The sequence below is a fragment of the Chrysemys picta genome, chromosome 23 (genome assembly GCF_011386835.1).
Source record: "Chrysemys picta bellii isolate R12L10 chromosome 23, ASM1138683v2, whole genome shotgun sequence".
Classification (NCBI taxonomy): domain Eukaryota; kingdom Metazoa; phylum Chordata; order Testudines; family Emydidae; genus Chrysemys; species Chrysemys picta.
This window is the reverse complement of record NC_088813.1, coordinates 7,522,890-7,545,733: the sequence shown is the minus strand read 5'-3', so window position 1 is coordinate 7,545,733 and position 22,844 is coordinate 7,522,890. Positions and strand designations below refer to the sequence as shown.

The 22,844-nt window shown below is 57.2% G+C and overlaps 1 protein-coding gene across 5 annotated transcripts in view; it reads left to right on the top strand.

Moving 5' to 3' along the window:
* The window catches only part of PTPRU (protein tyrosine phosphatase receptor type U), a 282,850-nt gene that overhangs the window by 120,716 nt on the left and 139,290 nt on the right, over nucleotides 1–22,844 (top strand). For all 5 annotated transcript variants that reach the window (XM_065576904.1, XM_065576905.1, XM_065576903.1 and 2 more), the window contains exons 3-7: nucleotides 9,427–9,698; nucleotides 11,652–11,733; nucleotides 13,334–13,449; nucleotides 14,235–14,409; nucleotides 17,228–17,521. In XM_065576904.1, the coding sequence (XP_065432976.1) occupies nucleotides 9,427–9,698; nucleotides 11,652–11,733; nucleotides 13,334–13,449; nucleotides 14,235–14,409; nucleotides 17,228–17,521 (939 nt within the window). The remainder of the gene's footprint in view (nucleotides 1–9,426; nucleotides 9,699–11,651; nucleotides 11,734–13,333; nucleotides 13,450–14,234; nucleotides 14,410–17,227; nucleotides 17,522–22,844) is intronic.

Below are 22,844 nucleotides of genomic sequence, written 5' to 3'. Positions count from 1 at the left end.
GGCCGGGGACGGCCGTGGCGACGCAGCCCGACAGTGAGCATTAAAGAAAAACAGCCAGTGCGTCTCTGGTGCAACAGCAATGACCAGGGCCAGTTTGAGTGGGATCCCGGAGGCCGCATTGAAGCCCAGGCAGCAGGAGGAGGAGGACGCTGAGGGGCTTGCGTGTGGCTCGGGAGAAGGAAGCTCAGGGCTCGTCCCGGCTTGCTCAGGTTTGGGACCGCTGGCGTTTAGCCCCCGCTCTGTGTGGCTGCCGGGCCTTTGGGGCCTAATGCAGCATTTCCTAGCTGGGCAGCGGGGCCATTTGCGGGGTGTGTGCGTGCAGACGGCAGGCTGTGCCGAAAGTGATGGATGAACCCTCTGAAGAGCCCAGGTGAACCCGCTTATCCGCACTGTAGAGCTAGGCTCGGCATCCAGCCCTCCTGACTTAGCAGGGACAGACCTGAGCCTGCCCTGTCACGCTGAGTGCAGGGCCCTAGCTTCCTCTCCAGATGTTGGTATTGAACTTTCAAATGCTGGCGAGTGTGGTGAGACACCCCTCCCCCAAGGCCTGGTCCACCCCCTGCCCCATGCACAATGTTCCTGTTACCTCCTAACGAGCATCCCCCACCCCATCTCTCAACGCCTCCAACCCACCCCCAGAAGAGCCCCCTTCCCAGCTGTCTGACCCTCCCAGTCCTCTAATGAACTAACAAAACATTTATAAACTAAAAAAAGAAATGTGAGTTATTGGCATGGTTAAAGCAGGTAAACACACACACACAAACGAGTTACAGCCTCAGGCTCTAAAGGGTAATTGAAGCTCCTATACTAAGCAGCTCTCTATGTCCTTCAGGACTAACCCAAGTGTAACAACTGAAGATCTCTTGCTCATGCTTAGAAGTCTTTGCCCCTCAGATTTCAAACAGCATTGACACATTTTTCCGGGTGGGTGCTCCACTCCCTCTCCGCCCTGAGGTCCCAGCCCTCTCCACCCCTTCCCCTAAGGCCCTGCCCTCACCCCGCCTCTCCCTGCCTCTGTTCCAGCCCCTTCCTCAAGCACACCCTGCCCTCACTCCGCCTCTTCCCGCCCCCTCTCCGCCCCCTCCGGCCCGCCGCCAAACAGCTGATCGTGGGTGGCTATTTTTTTTTCACCCATGGAGTCGGCGCCTATGAGTATAGGGATAAAAAGTTCCTTCTGGTCAGGCACGTTTAGTCTCTTCCCCCAGAGTTCAAACGGACGGGTCGGCCGCATGTCTCCTCTGCATGGGTTTGGGGGGAGCCAGCAACAGCGTCTTTTGTTCTCTGATGTCCCGCCGTGGCTTGTCTGATGCGTGTGGAGCTTGTGTTGGGCAGGAGAGGACAGTGTTTGGGAGACACTGGTATTTCACACTTGATAATGAGTCTCTCCTGGCTGTGGGGGGATCTGGTTTCATAGCAAACACTTGTATAGTTCTAGAGCAAACACTTCAACATGACCTTAGCGCCTGGGATACCGATGTGATCAGTGAGATTAATGCAGGCAGCAATTTACAAGCATTTCATAAAATCCAAGCACTAGACACCTCTCTATAAAGCGAATCCTTGATTTAGCAATACTAGCACGCAGCTCTGGTGTCCAGCTCTGCGTTTGACAGTGTTCAGTGAGGCCAACGGGCCTGGGCAGGAGTTAGCACCTGGTCTGCCAGGTTCACTCCCCCCACGAGGCTCTGCTGCCTGTGAAGGCAAGTAGGAAACCAAGACAGGCTGCGGGCAAGGCCCAGATTCTGCAGGGTATTTGGGCACCGAAATCACTGGGCGTTGGGTAAGAATCTGGGCCCGTATGACTTTGCCCCCATGATGACAACAGCAGGTCAGTGGCAGAGCTGGGAATAGAGCCCAAGGCCCCTGCTCTGCCCGCTAGACCACGCTGCCTTTGGGAGCTCATTAAGGATAAAGACCCCTCAGATCTGGGATAAGTGACATGCCCCAACTCTGGCTCCAGGTCTTTGTCAGGCTAGTTTTCCTAATACCAAACCCACTCACCACAGGGCGTGCGAAAGTTGACAGGGCCTGGCAGATTGTTGGGTCTGGACTTTGGGAGAGGGGACAGGTGAACAAGGAGGGTCGGAGGGGAAAAGCGTCCAGTGGAAAATAGGGTCAAAGGCAGCAGGTGGGAGGGGAGGGGAATATGCTAAGGAAGAAATAAGTGGGTCTCTATACAGCATGTGGGACCCCGACTTGTGGCAGCCTGGATCACGGGACGCTTCTCGTCCTAGCACACGGCACAGCTCGCTCTCCAGCTGGAAATGCATGTGCTCTACATTGGGCAGCCCGTTGGGGGCAAAACCCCGGGCCAGCTCCTCAGGGGAGTCGATCAGTGCTGCTCAGGTGAAGCCCCCTGGACCTTACACCCATTTTTGCTGGCTGAGGACCAGGAGTTTAGATCAGTGGTTCTCAGTTTTTCCATCCTGGGACCCTTCCCTCCCGAGACCCCCAACCCCTCAAGCTGGGACCCTCTCCCAGTTCACAATGCGGGGAGGGTACGCTGGCCGAGACCGCCTGACTCCTGTGAGCGACTCTGTGGTTTAGATCCTGGGAAGCGAGGACTCAACCCCTCCCTCCAAGCATCCACCAGACCCTCCAATTCCATGAGCCTCGTCCCCCCTCTCCTCCCCCTACCATAACCCACCCCAGTGCCCAAGGATCCTGAGGCGGGTGGGAGCTACACGGCCGTGGCTTGTTGACAGGACCCAGCCATCGCCCGGGTGGTGATGAGCTTCCCGTCGCTTGTGCAAGTTCAGCCAAAGTTCGGGCCCAGCGCGGTGCGTCTGACAGCCTGAGGAAGCCAGGCCGCTGTGTCTGCATTGGATTTCCCCTCCCTGCCACTCCACTCCGTGCTGCAGCAGCCTTGGGGCCTCTCTCCTGCCAGGCTGTGATGCAGACCGTGCCCGATAGGCCGGCAGCCTAACCAAAGAGCCAGATAGGTGCTGTTACCAGGCAGGGGAAAGCACGGTCCGGGGAACGAGGGGGTTCCACATTCTGGGCTGCCCTGAGGGCTGAGGTGTAGCAGGGCAGTCCCAAGGCCTGCTTTAGTCTCACCTGCCTCCCTCCAGGCCGCTCTGCTGGAGCGTAGATGGGCTTGGATGGATTAGTTGTCGGTAACGGTCGATTTCACTGGACACCCACAAACCAACCGTAAATATTTCCATCTCTGGGAAGTGAAATTCACAGAGAGGCAAAATAAGAAAAATGTTGCTTCTGAAGTTCCTAGCGTTTGATTTAAGGATATTTATTTTGTATATTTTGGCAATTTGTGTTTTGACAGTTATAAAGCTGAAATTTTTTGCATCCGTGTCTTCAGTCATGAAATAATTCTGGTCTGGCCCCCATTGTCTGATTCCCCACCCCCAATTTCTTGCAATGGTGAAAATGTAAATGGCTAAAAATCAGGGTAAAATGCTTTCAAGTAAACATCAATGTTATCTGTTGAAATGCTACAAAAAAAAAGAAAAAAGAAAATTGAATTCTGGCCACGCCCCATCCTGCCCTGACACAGCCCCCCTGCCCCCAGCATGCCCTGCACTTGGGTCTGGGGGGGCGGAGGGGGACAGCATCCAGCAGCCTTACAATGCCCCCGTGCTAGGAGTGTTTCCCTGGGAGGGCCGTTCTGGCTCCTTTCTGGCCACTCGAGTAGTGTAAAGGGACCGGAATTGGGCTTAATTTGTAAACCCAGGGCTCCAAAATTGCAGAGCGAATGCATTAACCCTTCGTTAATTATCTAGTTATTATTATGAATTATTTGTATTACCCTAGGAACCCTAGTCACGGAGAAGGCCCCCCTTCCGCTAGAACAAAAACACAGTCCCTGCCCCAAGGAGCTGTCAATCTAAGTATAAGATAAGAGACAACCGCTGGATACAGACAGACGAGGTGGGGGACAGGAAACAATGGGACAATCTTGGTCACTGTGACCCAGGGAGCCCCTCAGTGCCAGCTGGCAGAGGGCACACCTTACCATAACTCACATCGAGTCTGACACACTCATTGCCCCAACACACTGTGCTCATAATCTGTATCTAAAAGGTGTCCTGTGCAGACTGGTAACACGCTGGTCATTAGTATTGTTGCGTGGGGCATGTCTGGGTGGTGTATAAACAGTTAGAGATGTGGGCCGGAAGTGTGGTCTTAACATGGGTTTGGCAAGCAGTGCATTAGCCCAGCCCACCCTAGACAGAGGAATGTTGTTTCACCTGCTTGACGGTGTCTCCAATGTAAATTGAGCAAGGGGAGGCCAGACACAATGGAAGTACATTTACATGTAAGGTAAACAAAGCCATCGAACTAGCAAGTGAGGGAGATGGCACTTAATGATCACGCTGGGGGCTGTACCCCAGGAAGCCTTCCTGGCTCTTGAAACAGAGAAATGGCCTTTGGGGAATAGAAGCAGAAACAGAAAGCAATTTGGGCATCCATCACCTGAGGGACACAAGAGGCCAGAGCTCTTGACACCTGTGAAAGGTGGATCCCTCAGCCTCGGGGGAACGGAGAACTGACTATAGGTGAGAAACCTGCTTAGACAACGATTGTAACTTGCTGAAGTTAAGTTTTAGAGGACGCTAGAAAGCGTGTTTGGTTTGGTTGTAACCTTGTCTGTCTCTTTCACTCTGACTTGAAATCATGTAAACCTCTGTTGTTAATACCTTTTACTACAAAACTATCTCAGCGCTGTTCTAGCGAAGTGTGGGTCAGCAGCTAACCTAGCAGGCTGATGGGGGCTCCGTGTCTCTTTGCAGGCGGCAAACTTCATAACGTCTGTGAGCGCGCAGCGAGAGGGGCTGACCGCTGCCGAGAGACGTCTCTGGGGAGCTGGGGCTCACTGATTGCTACCTGCAAGGCCAGGGTTGGACGGGCAAAGTCCTGCAGAGGGTGCTGGCCAGGCTGAGGGCTGCTACAGAGCTTGGCAGCAGCAAAGCTCCCACCTGCTGACTTTCAGTCTTGGGCGACCTGAGCAAGACGTCACAGTCACCATGACAGGGAGCGGGCTCTGCACAGCAGCAGCCTAACTGTTGACAAGTTTTTGTAGCCACCACGGCCAGGGTGAGTTTTGAGGAGGGATTGGCAGGTGGCGCACGAGGCAGCTTTGCAGATGGTTGCGGGGCGCTCCTCCCCAGCATGAGGGGAGAAAGCATGAAGCTGGTCGTTGGACCACTTAACAGGTGTGTGATGGAGGCTACCATCCTGGGCCATTGGCGGCGAGCATCGGTAGCTCAGTAGTGAATGAGTAGGACCCTACCAAATTCACGATCCCTTTTGGTCAATTTCCCGGTCACAGGATTTTAAAAATGGTAATTTTCATGATTTCAGCTATTTAAATCTGAAATGTCACGGTGTTGTAATTGTAGGGGTCCTGACCCAAAAAGGAGTTTTGTGTGTGTGTGCGTCATGGTGTTGCAAGGTTATTGTAGGGGGCGGGGGTTGCGGTACTGCTACCCTTATTTCTGCGCTGCTGCTGGCCGTCAGCCAGCGGCCACCACTCTCCGGCCGCCCTGCTCTGAAGGCAGCGCAGAAGTAAGGGTGGCACGGTATGGTATTACCACCCTTACTTCTGTGCTGCTGCTGGCAGGACACTGCCTTCAGAGCTGGGCGCCTGGCCAACATCTGTCACTTTCCGGCCACACAGCTCTGAAGGCAGCACGGAAGTCAGGGTGGCAATACCGCAACCCCCCCTAAAATAACCTTGCAACTCCCTTTTGGGTCAGGACCCCCAGTTTGAGAAATGCTGGTCTCCCCTGTGAAATCTGTATAGTATAGGGTAAAAGCACACAAAAGACCAGATTTCACGGCGGGGGGAGAGCAGATGTCATGGTCTGTGATGCGTTTTTCATGGCCGTGAATTTGGTAGGGCCCTACGAATGAGAGATGGTAGGTAGGGCAGAGAGAGACTGTGAAGGGCTTTCAAGGTGAATACAAGCAGCTAGTGTTTGATGCCATGGCGAAGGGGGAGCCAGAGGACGGATGCAAAGAGGGGGATGAGCACTGGTCAAAGCAGTGCGGTAGGAAATGGTCTTTGAGCCGCTTTCTGACGGGCTCCGATCGGGGCAAGGTTGCCTTTGCCCAGGCTGGAGAGAAGGCTCTTGGAGTGATTGAGACATGAGATAATGAGGGCCTGGGTGAGAGTCATAGCTGTGCGGATGGACAGGAAAGGCCGTATCTTAGAGACGTTAGGTAGCAAGAATCAGCAAGATGTCGAGGGAACCCTCATGCGGGCAATGGAGCTACGGGGCAGTTTGGTTCTGTTCAGGTTCTTATACTGCGCTTATCCCGGTCGCAGTATCCGACGGCACAGCAACGTGGCGTGGGGGTATTGGAGAGCCAGGGAGCCCCTGCCTATGGGGCAGAGGCAGGGGACAGCCCAGCACAGCTGTCTGGCTAAAAAAGACGCCTCCTGGCTGAGAAGCTCATATTGCCATGTGGATCTGAACATCTTCAGAGAGCAGAGCAGTCTTCTGGCACCGAGGGATGTGTGTGCTCTGAGATAGGTGCCATACTCCGGGGGTTTAGGCAGAGGGGGAGAAAGGGGGACATCTTTCAGGGCCCTATATCCTGTGATGCCCTAATCACAGGGGCCTTTTTGTGTGAGGCTTTTCGTTATAAGGCAGCCCCTGTTAAATCACAACACTTTGTGCCACTCTCCCATCCTGTGTTACTAAGGTTCTTACCCTGGGTACCTGGCCCTTTAAAACACACTCTCTCCGGCAGGAGGGAGGGCAGGGTCTTATTTTTACAGGTACTGGGTGTTATCCAGTGGGAATGCCCTGCCGGATGGATGGGAGTTTTAAAGGACCAGGACTTCCCGTCTTTTCTTCCCCTTTGGACCTTCATTTATCCCTTCACTGCCCTTGGGAGGTAGGGAAGCACAGATGGGGAAATTGAGGCAGGCATGCTAAGCAATTTGTCCCAGGCTATAGAGAGAGTCAGTGTCAAAGGTGGGATTTGAGCCTATGCTAAGTCTCTTGCGCTCCACTCCCAGTCGAACACGCTGTGAAGTCTGTTCCCCCCCATTCCCCTCCCCCCCCCCGCCCCCGGCCACTCTCTAGCTATGGTCTGGGTCAGAGAGTTCAGTTCATCTGTGGGGGAGCCGCAGCACAGAGAGGACTGGGAGGGGAGACGGGCACGTGGGTCTGTCTGCACTGCAATGGGAGGTATGGCTGCAGCACGGGGAGCCATCCCCAAGCGAGTTTTGATCTGGCTAGCTCCCGTACCAATAGCAGTGGGGTCACAGAAGGAGGGGCAGCGGTACGGGCTAGCCCCACGCTGCCGCCTGGGCTCCTGGGTACTAGGGTTACCATATTTTGTGCCTCCAAATGGAGGACACTCCACGGGGCCCCGGCCCCGGCCCCGCCCACACCCCCTCCCCAAAGTCTCCGCCCCCTCCCCTGCTTCCCGCGAACATTTAATTCGCGGGAAGCCTGAAGCAGGTAAGGGGGAGTGTCGGGGGGAAGGAGGCGCGGTCCAGGCTGGCCCCCTGGCGGCTCCAGCCTGGGTCGGCTCGGGCCCCGGGGTGCTGGCCCCGGCCCCCGGCCGACCACCCCCGGCCCGCCCAGCACTGCCGGCCCCCGGCGGCCCGGCGCACCCCCCGGCCCCGCGGGCCCGGCCCCGCCACCCCGGACCGGCTCCCGGCCCCGCCACCCCGGACCGGCTCCTGGCCCCGCGGCCCAGCACACCCCCCGGCGGCCCGGCCCCACGACCCCGGACCGGCTCCCGGCCCCGCCACCCCGGACCGGCTCCTGGCCCCGCGACCCCGGACCGGCTCCCAGCCCGGACCGGACCGGCACCGCGTCCCCGGCTCCCCGCCCGGCCCCGCGCCCAGCCCAGCCCGGCACTGCGACCCCGGCCCGGCACTGCGCCCCTGGACCCCGGCCCGGCACCGCGCGCCCGGCCCAGCCCCCGGCCCCGCGACCCCGGCCCCGCACCGGCCCCGGCCAAAGAGGCCCCGGCCGAGCCCTCCCTCCCTCCCGATTTTCCCGGACATGCCCGGCTTTTGGGGATTTCCCCCCGGACGGGGATTTGAGCCCCCAAAAGCTGGACATGTCCGGGAAAATCCGGACGTATGGTAACCCTACTGGGTACGGACTCGAGCGGGTAGCCGGTGCTGCTGTGGCTTCGCTGCTATTGGTATTCGAGCTAGCTAGATGAAAGCTAGCGGGGCTACGGCTACCCATGCTGCAGTCACTCCCCCCAGTGCAATGTAGACAGACCCTATGGCGTGGGGAGCAGCTCATGCACTGGGGTTTTTCTTTCCCCTCCTTGTCCTCTCTGCACCTGTCTTTGTGAGGCGGGGCAGTGCCATTGACTGCTCCCTCGCCGGCAAGGCCTGAGGTTGGACCTGCGTGCTTCCTGTCTCTCCGCGCGCAGTATCTGAGGCACCAGCAGCCACCGGGCGCTTCCCTTAATCCTCTCCCTGACGTGGGAGGGTCAGTCTTCTTCCATTGGCTGTAATCTCTCCTGGCAGGCTGCGCGCCCGCGGGGCGACGTTGAGGCTGGGGAGGGGAACAAGGAGCAAATTTACTAGGTTCTTTGCCCCAGCTAATAACTCATCGAAACATCAGTCACCATGTGAGCAGCTTTCCTGGGCCAGCCGTCTGCTTGTGAAGCCGGGGAGATGTCCGAGCTCGTAGCAATGATTTGCCAGGAGGAGCCTGTTGAGCCAAAGGAAACACATCCATCGCATGGGAGAAAATAGCACTTCCCTGCACTGCATAGCTCATCCTTCAGCCCCTCTGCCCGGGAGTGGGAGCGGGAGGAGCTGGGTTCAGGGCCCAGTTCACCGTTGCCTTGTACCTTGCATAGCTGGCTCGTCACTCTTCCAGGACCCGAGCTAGCTAGATTAAAGTTATCTCGGGAACGCGAGCTGGAGCTGCAAGCCCGCTCCCTGACTGCATACACAAGAGAGCCATGCCAAACGAAGATGGACATGGGAGAGCCCTTCGGGCCTAGGAGGGGGTGGAGATGTGGATGGGGAGGAGAACGAGCCTCTGGCAGAAGTGGCTTTGAAGGAGGAGCGAGAGGGTGCTGGGAACTGGCCGGCTGCACCGGGGTAAGGGGGAGAATGAATGAAGAGAATGATCTCCAGACTCGCAGTGCCCAGGGCAGTGGGCCAGGCCAAGTGGTAGCGTCGCACTGAGAACACCCAGTGCTCAGCGGTAACGGGTTTGGCTCCCAAGGTGGCAGAGGCAGTGAATTGGAGCATTGCTGGCTGGCATGGCAGGAGTCACGCAGCTGAGAGTCCCGGTATGGATGGAGAGGTCCGAGAGAGAGGGTCGGGGATTCAGCATGCGGCGGGCACACAATGGCCGAGGGTTCAACTACGGCAGACGTGGGCAGGGAGTCTGACGCGCACAGATCCCCGGGCGACTGGGTGCCGCTGAGCCGATAAACCCTCCTCATTCTCCTGCCACTGCCTTGCAGGTTCCTACCTGATGGTCAACTCCTCGCAGCATGCGCCGGGGCAGAAAGCTCACCTCCTCTTCCAGACGCTGAGTGAGAATGACACCCACTGCCTCCAGTTCAGCTACTTCATGTACAGCCGGGACGGCCACAGCCCCGGTGCCCTCAACGTCTATGTGAAGGTGAACGGGGGCCCGCTGGGCAGCCTGGTGTGGAACGTGTCCGGCTCCCATGGGCGGCAGTGGCACCAGGCCGAGCTGGCGGTCAGCATGTTTTGGCCCAACGAGTACCAGGTGAGTTGGAAGCAGACTGGAGGCTGGGAGATGGTCTTGCAGAGGCCGCAGGGTGATTTGGGGCCTGGAGGGGACTTAAGGAGACAGTAACTGAGCTGAGCGGGCCGTGGAGGTGGGAGAGGCCTTGGAACTCGCCGCCATGGAGCCCTCCGGCAGGGCGCCAAGCGACACTGCACTCCAAGCTATCCTGAGCCCGTGGCTGTGCCCAGGGGCCCTGCTCCTGACGAACACTCCCAGCTGCCTCTTGATGACCCACAACCCCCTTGTTATTCCAGCCCTGGGTCCCCATCACGCCGGTACCCCTCAATCCCAACCCACAGCCCCCCTGGCTATTCCAGCCCTGGGCCCCCATCGCGCCGGTACCCCTCAATCCCAACCCACAACCCCCCTGGCTATTCCAGCCCTGGGCCCCCATCGCGCCGGTACCCCTCAATCCCAACCCACAGCCCCCCTGGCTATTCCAGCCCTGGGCCCCCATCGCGCCGGTACCCCTCAATCCCAACCCACAGCCCCCCTGGCTATTCCAGCCCTGGGCCCCCATCGCGCCGGTACCCCTCAATCCCAACTCACAGCCCCCCTGGCTATTCCAGCCCTGGGCCCCCCATCGCGCCGGTACCCCTCAATCCCAACTCACAGCCCCCCTGGCTATTCCAGCCCTGGGCCCTCCATCGCGCCGGTACCCCTCAATCCCAACTCACAGCCCCCCTGGCTATTCCAGCCCTGGGCCCTCCATCGCGCCGGTACCCCTCAATCCCAACTCACAGCCCCCCTGGCTATTCCAGCCCTGGGCCCCCATCGCGCCGGTACCCCTCAATCCCAACCCACAGCCCCCCTGGCTATTCCAGCCCTGGGCCCCCCATCGCGCCGGTACCCCTCAATCCCAACCCACAGCCCCCCTGGCTATTCCATCTCTGGGCCCCCCATCGCGCCGGTACCCCTCAATCCCAACCCACAGCCCCCCTGGCTAGTCCAGCCCTGGGCCCCCCATCGCGCCGGTACCCCTCAATCCCAACCCACAGCCCTCCTGGCTATTCCAGCCCTGGGCCCCCATCGCGCCGGTACCCCTCAATCCCAACCCACAGCCCCCCTGGCTAGTCCAACCCTGGGCCCCCCATCGCGCCGGTACCCCTCAATCCCAACCCACAGCCCCCCTGGCTAGTCCAGCCCTGGGCCCCCCATCGCGCCGGTACCCCTCAATCCCAACCCACAGCCCCCCTGGCTAGTCCAGCCCTGGGCCCCCCATCGCGCCGGTACCCCTCAATCCCAACCCACAGCCCCCTTGGCTAGTCCAGCCTGGGCCCCCCACCCCTCTGCCTAGCTCTGCCGCTGCCCCTCGCTCCCAGCTTGTAACCCTGTGCCATCCCAATCCTGCCCCCAAGCGGTGCTGCTGCCCAGCCAGTGAAGCGTGCCCCTTTCCTGCCCGCCCCCCCAAGCTCCGGAGGTCCAGTCTTGAGAAGCACTGATGTGGTGTCTGTCTGAGCTGTGAAGGGGGGTCTCGTGGGAGCGCTCTGTGCTCAGCGGGCTGGCATGTCCAGCTGCCAGCCAGGCTGGCTGTACCAGGAGAGTGAGCCCCCCTCTATATTTCGGCTCCTTGGCTTCCCAGGGTAGCAGGTGCCCAGGAGGCGGAGGGGGGCAGCGCCGACGTGAAGAACTATTAAAATGAACAATCATCCAGTTTCCTTTTGGTAACGGTTTGATCCAAGCCAAGCCATGGACCCAGGCTGCAGAATCCGAGTCTGGCTCCAGGGCAGAGTTCGGGGCAGTCGGCTGCAGAGATTTGGATCAGCCTGTTAAGATAAGGCCAGCCCCAGGATTAAGATGCTGCTTCCCCCCCCCTCCGGGTTTGGGCTCAGCTCTGCTCGTCTCCAGGCCCTTCCCCTACGAGTGTGACCTTGCCCATGGCCGGGGGCAGTGGATCACCTCAGTGACAGGCGTGTGTCTGATTGCCCCCAGGTCCTGTTCGAGGCGGTGATCTCTGGCGAGCGCAGAGGATACCTCGGCTTGGACGACATCTTGCTCTTGAATTATCCATGCTGTGAGTATCGCAGCACCCCGGCTGCGGCCTCCTTCCTGACAGGGGCCAGTGGCCCGGCCCGCCGTGCTGTCATCGGAGCCCTCCTGCTGCCAGGGATGTGTCCCGCTAATGAGCCATTTGGCAGGACTCTGTGAACTGGCTGCCGCCCCGCGAGCATTAACGACCCGCTGTCGGAGCAGGGCCAAAGGGGGATGCTCCAGGAGCAGCTGTCGCGGGGGAAGGGACATAGTGGGTGTCAGCAAGGAGGGTGGGCAGCCTCCTCCTAGCCAGAAAAGCAGGAACCCTCAGGGGGTGGGAACCACTGGCTAGTGGCTAGCGCTGGGCAGCGCCAGGTGGGACAGCAACCTAGTGACTAGTGCCTGGCAGGGCTGCTTGGTCACACTGAGCCCCATGCATGCTGGGCAGGGCGCTGGGTGGACGCCCAGTGGGGCGGATGTGATCAGCAAGGCTGAGATATTTATCTCACTGTGGAGTCCCCAGGCCTTGAGCTCCGGAGCTGGCAGCATTGGGACTCTTGACACTGCAGGAGAATGGCTGAATCTCCCCCTGATGAGTCTCTACATCTACGGGACACACACCCCAGCTCTGCTCCTCCTTCTGGGAGAACACAGGCTAATTGCCAGGCCGACATGTCCCCTTTAAAAGGGACAGCTCCAGTGGGGAGAAAGGGACATGTTAACGGGGGCTGGCCGCTGGGGAAGGGAGCTAACACCTCGCAGACAGGATGAGGCAATGAAGCAGAATGTGCACCTGGGCCCCCTCGCTAAATGGTGGCCCTGCAAAGCCAGACAGTTCCAGTGTGGGTTGGGGGTTCACCCCCTGCTTCTCCCAGCCCTGGTGCCGTCCCTGCAGGGAGGGAGGGCTCTGCAGGTAATCAGTGCCATCCAATGGGAAACCCCTGTGTGGCAGGTGGGATTTCAAGGCTACCGGACTGTACTGGCTCCCAACTTGCAGCTGAGCTTATGATGTCACAGGGTGCCCTGCAAGCTCCTCCATGCCTTAAGTTTCCACGGCTACGCTGCCTTCCCTACAGCCCTTTCGGCTGTGGTTTGTATACTCTGGCGTGGTTGCACCATAGAATATTAGCAGTGAGGATTTGTATATCCAGGCTGCAGACCTCGCTCCATTGAGTCCAGCAGTCTGTGTTTGATGGTCATCCGTCCCTCCCACAAAGCGCTTGGCTGTTTGGGCCACATTGCAGCTCTGGGAGAAAATTCCTTCCTGCCCCCCAAAAGAAATGAAATCCTGAAGCATGAGCATTGATTACTCCTAACCTATCCAAATGGTGGAGGAGGGAGCCACAGAGTTTGGATCTGAATATTGGGTTCTTTGATTCAGGCCCTTAGCTAATTAATATTGATTATGAAATGGTCCAGGTCCTGGTAAAGCCATTAACCCGGAGCAGGAAAGCAGCACACTCTGTTGCCATAGTCCAGCAGCAGACCCAGAGCCTGGTGTGGCTTTGTGCTCCTGGGAGCCTGCACCTTGTTTCATGGGTGCATTGGGGAGCTCGCTGGGGAGAGGGAAGGTACTGGCAGGTAGCTGCAGTCGCCCGAGTGCCTGGATTCCTGTGTGACTATTTACCCCTCTGTTCTGGCAGCCAAAGCGCCTCATTTCTCCCGTCTGGGCGACGTGGAGGTCAACGCCGGGCAGAACGCCACCTTCCAGTGCGTGGCAGCCGGGAAGGCGTTAGAGGCGGAGAGGTTCCTCATGCAGGTAACTGAGGGGTGGGGGTGGGGGGGTCTCCTCTGCCAGTGTAGAGCCTTTTGCTGGCTCCACCGCACCCCCCGGAACTCCCTGAGATGGAGTCGGCTCGTTCCCCACCTCACTGCCGCACGGTGCCCTGGACTGACGGCTGTGGGGCTGTGACTGGCTCAGCACTCGGGGGGCAGGGCTGCACGCTCCACTCTGGAGCACAGGGAGGGGGAAGGAAGTGAACAGTGAGGGATGGGGGTGGGGGGCCCTCCCCCTATTTGCCATGGAAATCCCATTGGAAGATCAAAAACTACAGATGAGGGCGAGTCCCCCGCCCGTAACCAGCCCTTCCTCAGAGGCCCAGCCTGCCGCCCTCTCCCAGGCAAAGCGCCCTTTGCGCCCGGGACTGGACCCCCAGGTAGGAGTGGGAGATGTGGGCCGATATAGTCCCAGGCCCATACCCACGCCCCTTCCCCTGCAGGACACCGCACTGGTGGTGCTGCAGTGCCGTTCCCAGCTGTTCCTTCGGGGGGGGGGGAGGGGGCAGTGCGCTCCCACCTGGAGCGAAGCCCCGAGCTGCTCCCCATGACCCCTGTGGCTGTGCAGGGAGCAGCCCTGAGGGGGCTCTGGATGGCTCAGCAGGCGAGGCGTTCAGGGAGAAGCCAGTGGGGAGAAACGGGATTCTCCGTCAGACCCAGAGGGGATCACCCCTCCTGCCTGGGCAGCGGTGGGGAGCAAGCACAGGAGGGCTGGGCAGCATGAGTTGTCTGGGGATCCCCCCAACGTCCTCTCTCTCTGGCTGGCAGAGGCAGAACGGAGCCGTCGCCCCAGCCGCCTCAGTGAAGCACATCAGCCATAGAAGGTTCCTGGCTACCTTCCAGCTGGACGAGGTCTCCAAGGGGGAGCAGGATCTTTACCGCTGCGTCAGCCAGTCCGTGCGGGGCTCCGGCGTCTCCAACTTTGCCGAGCTGATTGTGAAAGGTGAGGGTGACGCTCGCTGACACTCGAGGAGGGGCCTGGAGCGGAGGAACTCAAAGGGTGTTACAAAGCTGTCATGTGAACTCAGGCCGTTAACTAACATGATGCTAAACGTGACCGGCCAAGTCACGTTTAAAAGGTATTCGCTGATTATGGTGGACCCTCTGCTCTGCTCCCCGGCCAGGGTTAACCATGGCCACCACATTACTGTCCTTGTCTACATGCAGGGCACAATCATGTCTGATGTGGTGTTAGCTAACCTGTGGGAGTTACCATGACCTGTTCGCAGTGTGGACGTGGCCTGCCATCTTCTCTCTGCGATTCATCCCGGACTGCTTGGCACAAACTCGAGCCAACATTCTCAGAAGTGGCAGCTGACTCTGGGCCCTTCTGTTTCCCGGGGCTCAAGGCCTGCTTTTCCGAGGCACTGAGCACCTGCAAATCCAGGGGCAGTCAGTGGGACTTGGCACTTCTGAAACCAGGTCTGAGGTGTCTTGCTGACAACTTCCCAGGGGGTTGATTTTGGTCCACTGTATTCTAATTCTATGCTAATGACAGAGGCGTAGTGAGCGCCCTCCGTACCCTCCGACTGGAGGGGGCCCCGCAAGGAAGGGGGGCCCCTAAAAGTGGCAAAATAAATACTGCATTCCAGTTTCTGCATTGTAAGGGGTCCCGCCTGGACATATGTTCGGAGGGGGCCACCATTCGGAGGGGGCCACGTTCTTTGTTGCTACGGCCCTGGCTAACGACCTTCCCTTTGCTCAGGGCTTCTCACTGATGTAGAGTGAGATAGTGCTTCATCCTGAAGGATCCCAACCTGCTGGAGCTGTATGAACCCAGTCAAGTCAATAGGAGCCTTTCCTTGATTTGACTGGGCACTGGAACACGTTATATGCATCTCTTCTCCCTACCCATCACTGACATGCGTCTGCCTCTGGGGTGGAGCGCTGCAGCTGTTCGGCAGGGCACTCCAGTACTGTGTGGCCTGTGTATTGCGTCATGTGCTGTTAGCTCGACACAAATCAAGGGCGATGTAAGGACTTAGGAACATAGGAACTGCCAGATTGAATCGGGCCCAACATCTATCTAGCCCAGTGACAGTGGCCAGCAGCAGCTGCTTCAGAGGAAGGTACAAGAAACCCTGCAGTAGGCCGTTGTGAGATAACCTGCTTCCTGAGGTTTTTCCCCCTAACCTCTAGTAGTAGACGTTAGCTTATGCCCTTAAGCATGAACTCTTAGTTATTTGTTAAATTTGTAATATTATTAGGGGTCTTTTTAAATCGCGGAGAAATCACACCTTTTTTGCGGGTTGGTCACTGCATGCATAGCAAATTTAGCGGATGTTATGTATGCTGTGACCAACCTGTGAAAAATGTGTGATTTTATTGTAGGGGGCTCGTGGTGTTGCCATCCTTACTTCTCCACTGCTGCTGGCGTTGCCTGAAGCTGGTGGCGGGAGAGCAGCAGCTGCTGTCTGGGCGCCCAGCTCTGAAGGCAGCGCTGCCGTCAGCAGCAGCATAGAAGTAAGGGTGGCCGTACCGTGCCGTTCTCCACTCTGCTTTCAGAGCTGGGTGGCCGGAGACCATATTTAATGGGGGAGACCATATTTCATAGTCCATGATGCGATTTTCCTGGCTGTGAATTTGATAGACCCCTAATTATTATAACTGATTGCCTTGCTATCTGGATACAGGTCCAGTCCCTTTTAAAATCCTGCCTCAATGCTATGTAGTAGCAATAGGTTCCACGGGCTAATTGTGCCATCTCTCAGTACCCAGTGGGAGAAAGGAGTTTTTTTGCTTAGCACAGTGGGACCTCACTAATTCTCACTGACTGGCTTTTGCGAGTCAGCGAACGCAGACAATTAAAAAGGAGGCAGAAGAATGCATCCTCCAAATGTACTGGGTTCGTTTATTTTGACGGTTGTGGCGAAGCGTTAATTATTGATGACAGAATTTCACAGCTCCGTGGCAACTGCTTGGAAGCATATTCTGTAAAAAAACACAATGAAGTTCTGGTCACATGAGACCTTGCTGCTGCCTGTGCTGTTAAACCTCGGAGGAGCGTGTGTGTGTGTGTGTGTGTGTGTGTGTGTGTGTGTGTGTGTGTGTGTGCACGCGCTTATGCATTCGTGGCTGCTTTATTTGTAGGTGTGAATTCTACAGAGTGCTGCTGTGTGCAGGACCGAATTGTGCTCTCGGTTCCAGCAGTATAAATCCCCTGATCTCACGCTGCTGCCACACACCAAAGACGATGACAGAGTAGACTTGCCTACGAGGAGAAATTTGCAACCATCAGGATTGCTAGCAATGGGCCAGGTTCTGCTCTTGTTTACAACAGAGTGAATCCGGAGTGAAGGCAGAGCGGCTGCTCTTAGAACCGAATTGGAGCCGGCATCCTTATTATGCCAGGGTCCTTTGAGCTAAATGGTAAAGAAGAAAGTCTGAATGTTAATTTAGTTCCTCTTTGTGTTCTGGCAGCACTAGAGTTCAGCTCCCCGTTGTGCTCGGGTACACACATGGCAGTAGGTGCTTCTTGGTCCAAACTGCTTCCAGTCTGAATAGATGAGACAGACTGAATGTGGGAGAAATGATTATTATCCCCTTGTTACAAATGGGGCACTGAGGCACGGCGAGGCTAAGTGGTTGTATCAAGGACACACAGGGAGTTGGTGGTAGATCAGGGAACGGCACCTGGGTTTCCTGAGTCCTAGGACAGCACTTCAAACCACTAGGTGTACAGTGGCTCTCCAGGGTACAAGCATCAGTAAAGCAGAAGGGGAACGTTCCATTCACCCCCTCCCGCCTTTATCTTTCTCCAGAGCCCCCCACGCCCATCGCTCCCCCCCAGCTGCTCCGAGCAGGCTCCACCTACCTGATCATCCAGCTCAACACCAACTCCATCATCGGCGACGGCCCCATTGTGCGCAAGGAGATCGAGTATCGCTTGACCTCGGGGCCCTGGTCGGAGGTCCACGCCGTCAACATGCAGACCTACAAGCTGTGGCACCTGGATCCCGACACGGAGTACGAGATCAGCGTGCTGCTCACGCGGCCGGGGGACGGAGGGACTGGCAAGCCGGGGCCGCCCCTCATAAGCAGGACCAAATGCGCAGGTAGGCACCCGCCTTAACGTGGGAGGCTCCAGGCTATTGGCTGGTCCTTGATTGACAAGGATCTGCCTGGGTATCCATTGGGTGTGGTGTAAAACCTGGGCACAATATTTTCTGGGCTGGTGACGGTCTCTTTGGTTCTTCCAAAGTCCTGGTCAGGGATATGGAGGGGATGTTTCCCAGGACATTGTGCTTTTCCTAGTCATCCAGCGGCCCTGAACTGCCCCCCCGTCCCGCTCGCCATTGGTATTTTGGGGCTTGTCTACACTGGTAGAAGGGTAGTTAAACCACTGTAGTTACACCAGGATAACTCCCCATGCGGCCAGTCTTATTCCGGTAAGTTTAAACCACTTCCAAAGCGGCATAAGCTCAACTGGAAAAAGGGCCCTCTTATACTGGAATGAGTGTCCATGCGGGGGGTGGAGGGGTTCTGCTTTTTACTTCACACAAAGCCTAGGAACGGGGATGTGGTCTAGTGATTACAGGAGGAAATGGAAGAGCAGGACTCCTGGGTTGTGTTCCCAGCGCTAAGACAGGAGCGGGGTCTAGTAGTTAGAGCAGGAGACTGGGGGTCAGGACTCCTGGGTTGTGTTCCCAGCGCTAAGACGGGAGCGGGGTCTAGTAGTTAGAGCAGGAGACTGGGGGTCAGGACTCCTGGGTTGTGTTCCCAGCGCTAAGACGGGAGCGGGGTCTAGTAGTTAGAGCAGGAGACTGGGGGTCAGGACTCCTGGGTTGTGTTCCCAGCGCTAAGACGGGAGCGGGGTCTAGTAGTTAGAGCTGGGGATGGGGAATTCAGGACTCCTGGGTTGTGTTCCCAGCTCTAAGACGGGAGTGGGGTCTAGTAGTTAGAGCTGGGGATGGGGAGTTCAGGACTCCTGGGTTGTGTTCCCAGCTCTAAGACGGGAGCGGGGTCTAGTAGTTAGAGCAGGAGACTGGGGGTCAGGACTCCTGGGTTGTGTTCCCAGCTCTAAGAAGGGAGTGGGGTCTAGTAGTTAGAGCTGGGGATGGGGAGTTCAGGACTCCTGGGTTTGTTTCCCAGCTCTACCACTGACTCCCTAAGTGACCTCAGGCAATCCACTTAGCCTTCCCGTGTTCGTTAAAGCTGAGAAGTTGTGGCCAAGGGCCCTATGTCCTTGACTGTTTCCTACGGTGAAGACTTTGCAGCTCTTGTTATGGCGTTATCGGTTTGCAATCAGACAGTATTAACCACCAACCCAGGCCGAAAGAAAATCGAAGCGCCCCAAAGAAAACCCTCCTGGCACAGGAGCCGGCTCTGCAGCCTGGATTTACTGTTTAATACACTCACAGGGGCCGCAGTAAACTGACAAATGATTGTTGCTTCAGCAACTGGGTAAAGCAACAGTCAGAGCTCGCTGGCAGCGGGAGGATTAATAACAGCCCAGAACAATGAGGTTTCGCGCCCGCCATAACTCAGCTCCAGAGGAGCGGTTTCTTAGAGGCAGGCTGGTAGAGCAGTCGCGGAGGTGCCGAGTGGGTTAAGAGGCAGGGGAGGACCTTGTGTGAGCAAAGCGCTGGGGCTGGGGCGGCTTTCTGGGCTGGGCGGGGGACAAAGGAAGCACAGAGGGGCTTCAGCTAGCTCGTGGCCCCACTGCTCTAGGCACATACCAAATGAGCAGCCCCGCCCCAAAGAGCTTGCAGGCTGAGAGATGGGACCATACTGGTGGGTGGGGGGAGATGAGCTAACAAGAAGCCCAAGGGAGTTGGGAGCTTTTCTGAGGTCTGGCAACATTTGGGTGCCTTCATCCTGTGAGACCTTCCTGCTTCCACCTTCTTTCTGGCGGGGACGCGAAGAGGAGCCCCAGAAAAGTCTCGCAATCTTTCCAGCCCCAACAAAATGAGGTGTTGCGGATAAAGGACACCTTCACTGACTTCCATAGGAGCTGGGGTCCCCGGGTGGAGATGTGGAGCCGGATCCCATCCTTAGACACCATGTGGCTGATGTACGCGGCCGGTGCACAGCAAATAACAATGAACACTTGCCAGATGGTGCTTATATAGCCCCATCATCACAGCCTGTGAGCACCTCTCACCACCCCCAAGACCCCAGTGTAAGTGACTTGCCCAGAGTCAGACGCAGGAAGTCTGTGGCAGAGCTAGCCCAGAGCACCAGAGTTGTAGAGTGGTGCTTTAACCACAAGCCCATCCTTCCTCAAGTGGCGGCTTCTAGCTGACCTGGACTCCAACCCTGTGGAAACATGTTCCATCACAAGGGTGGCCAGCTGTCCGGTTTTCGAAAAGGGGACCTGATGATGATGTCCGGTCAGATCTACCGACTGGGCACCCAATGTCTGGTTACTGCAGGCGGAAGGTGCCAGGCCCTACTCATCTGGGGCCGCCTCCTACCTGCGTCGGGTGGCAGCTCCACAAGTGAGTCCCTCCCAACCCATGCAGGGGGGCAGTGAGAGGGGAAGAGCAGCGAGCGACGGGGGGAGGGGAAAAGAGGAGCGAATGGGGGGGCCTCGGGGGAAGAGGCTGGGCAGAGGTGAGGCCTGGGGGGGACAAGGCGGGGCAGGGGTAGGGCCTCTGGAGTGTCTGGTTTTTATATATTACGAAGTTGGCAACCCTAAAGGGTCCCTTGAGATCATTGCGACGGACACGCTGCGTCAGCAGATGCTTCCTGAGGCTGTTGCCTTCTCAAGCTCCAGAATGCACCGCGCCCTCCGGGTGGGAATCGCTGGCAGTGCAAGTCCAGGACCCGTTGGCTGCATGTGCTCGCAGAACTTCAAAGGGCAGCTGCCTTGAGCTGCCACAGATCTGCCGCTAATTGGCTTTTGAGCAACGGCATCCTGCGGCATTGGGTCTGCTCTATTGTTCCTTCGCGGCGAGCCTTTCATGAGGGTTGGCTGGGTTGTCACTGGAGGAGCGTGACTCCAGTCCCTCGCAAACTGGTGCACAATTCGCTGGATTGCAGCGGCAGAGACCAGCCTGAATTTGTTCCAGGGCAGCACCTGGGATTTCCTCCCCCTCGCCTGGCAGAGGCCCAGACTTTGTTAGCAAACAGTCCCCCGGCCCTGACCCTCTCCGTCTCCTTGATCCGAGATCAAATGCAGGGAGCTCGCTTGCCTGGCTGGTAGCTCAGCAGACCTAGTGAACAAACATGTGCCGCGAGAGAGCTTGCTAACGAAGCCTGCACTCTAATCAGACTTGTTAAAGGCTGGCGGGGTGCACTGGGTAGGTCTGAACCTTAAAGCACAGCAAATGTACAGGGCTGATCCAGACCCAGGGGCATTGTTCGGTGGGTTAGTAAGTACAGCACCCAGCAGCTGCCTGCAGGACACTTGATACACAGGCAGTGTGGATCCGTGAACTCCCTATAATGGGAAGCACAATCTGTGTCGAGCACCGCTCCTTAGAGATGGGTGACACACAGAAGCCTCTAGATCAGGGATGGGAATGAGCCCGACCCCGACTTGGATCAGAACCTCCCCAAACTTCCTGCAACCCGGTGGAGAGGAAGGTGGGCTTTGTGTCTCAGACTCAGCACTGGGAGGAGATCTGGGCTTGCTTTTGAAACGATACCACCGGTGCAGGCATCACTGGGCCATGATTGACCTGACGATGGGGGGTTGGCCATGAAGATGCAAGTGGGGACACTCTCCAGTCCTTTCAGTCCAGCTTGCGGGAGGAAGGTCAGCTGCACAGGCGTCAGCTGTGTAAAAATGAGGGTGGGCGACTCCCTTGCCCCGAGGCGATGTGCCCCTTTCTCTGACTTTCAGGCTGGATACGTGGGGGGAGCTCCCTTCATTCTCCTGTGCTTGGTTTTAAGCAGACTGCGGGTTTTATAACATTTGCTTACAAACTCATCAAAATATTTGCCCTGATGGCTAACCCCATTTTAAAGCAGGAGAAAATCTGGATGGCTGTGTTTCGGAATGGCCCGGGTGGCTGTGTTTCGGAACAGACTGTGTAATTGTGTGACCGATGACAACACTGTGTACTGTGCCTGTTGAGAAATAATGAGCTGTACTCTTCGGTAGCACCGTCCTTCTGCTCTGGCCCATCTCTGATTATGCAGATAGGATAAACAGGAGCACTAAGAAGTTGAGTGACATGACCAAGGTTATGCAGTGAGTCAGTGGCAGAGCTAAGAATAGGCCACCCCCCCCCCGCCCCCGGTCTCTTGACTCCCAGGGGGGCTGCTTTCTTTTGCCTTCCTCTGCAACATCAGCTATGGGTTGCTGCCAGAGGCAGGATATCGGAGCATATGGAGCAGTGGTGTGACCCAGCATTGCAAGGCCTGGACCTACTTCAGCTTCCCACGTACAGATGATGTCACAAGTGATACCACTTCAACAACAGGCGTTCTGCCTGGTGGTGGCTCCGAAACCCATTCCCCCCTGGGTTTCACAGTCAGCGAGGGGAAAAATGCTTCTGCCCCATGGGAACATTCAGAAGGAGGCGGCCCTTGTTTTAAAGACCTCCCCCCTGTTGGTTGCCTTGACAGCGGGTTGCATGAGGTCACAGACGACGGGAGGTGTTCTAGGGCTGGCGTTTCAGATACTCCATGGCAACAGACTTCCTTGGTGTGCTGGGGATTCAACTGCTCAGTAATTGAACAAAGTCAAAGGGAACAAGCTGACATTAAGGAGGAACACGACTGTTGCATGTCTGGTCCCCTTGAAACAGCTGCTTTTACGAGATGATCCATAGCAGCCGTTTGTTGGGAAGCGATTGCAGGCTGACAACGAGGGAGGCACGGACCGTGTTCTCCAGGTTTGTTCCGTTCCCCCCCACACCTCCACCCTCTGTCGGTTGAGGTGAACTGGAGCCTATAAATTAAACACACCTGAACGCTCGGGCTCCTTGCGCTGGGGAAGTAATGGGAGCACTTAACCTTTCTGGGAATGAGCTTGTTTTTGAGCTGGCAGATCCTGAATGTTATTTACCAAGCGATGTTGTAGGCGTCCTTGTCACGTCTCCGCGCGCACGGGAATGGGGGGTTGTGAAGGAGGCTCAGTTGCTGCTGACTTCAGGCCCCAAAGAAAACGGTTGGCTGGTGTTACATGTCTTAGGTGAGCGCACATGGAAGATGTAAGAATCATAGAATCTCAGGGTTGGAAGAGACCTCAGGAGGTCATCTAGTCCAACCCCCTGCTCAGAGCAGGCCCAACACCAACTAAATCATCCCAGCCAGGGCTTTGTCAAGCCTGACCTTAAAAACCTCTAAGGAAGGAGATTCCACCACCTCCCTGGGTAACCCATTCCAGTGCTTCACCACCCTCCTGGTGAAATAGTGTTTCCTAATATCCAACCTAGACCTCCTCCACTGCAACTTGAGACCATTACTCCTTGTTCTGTCATCAGG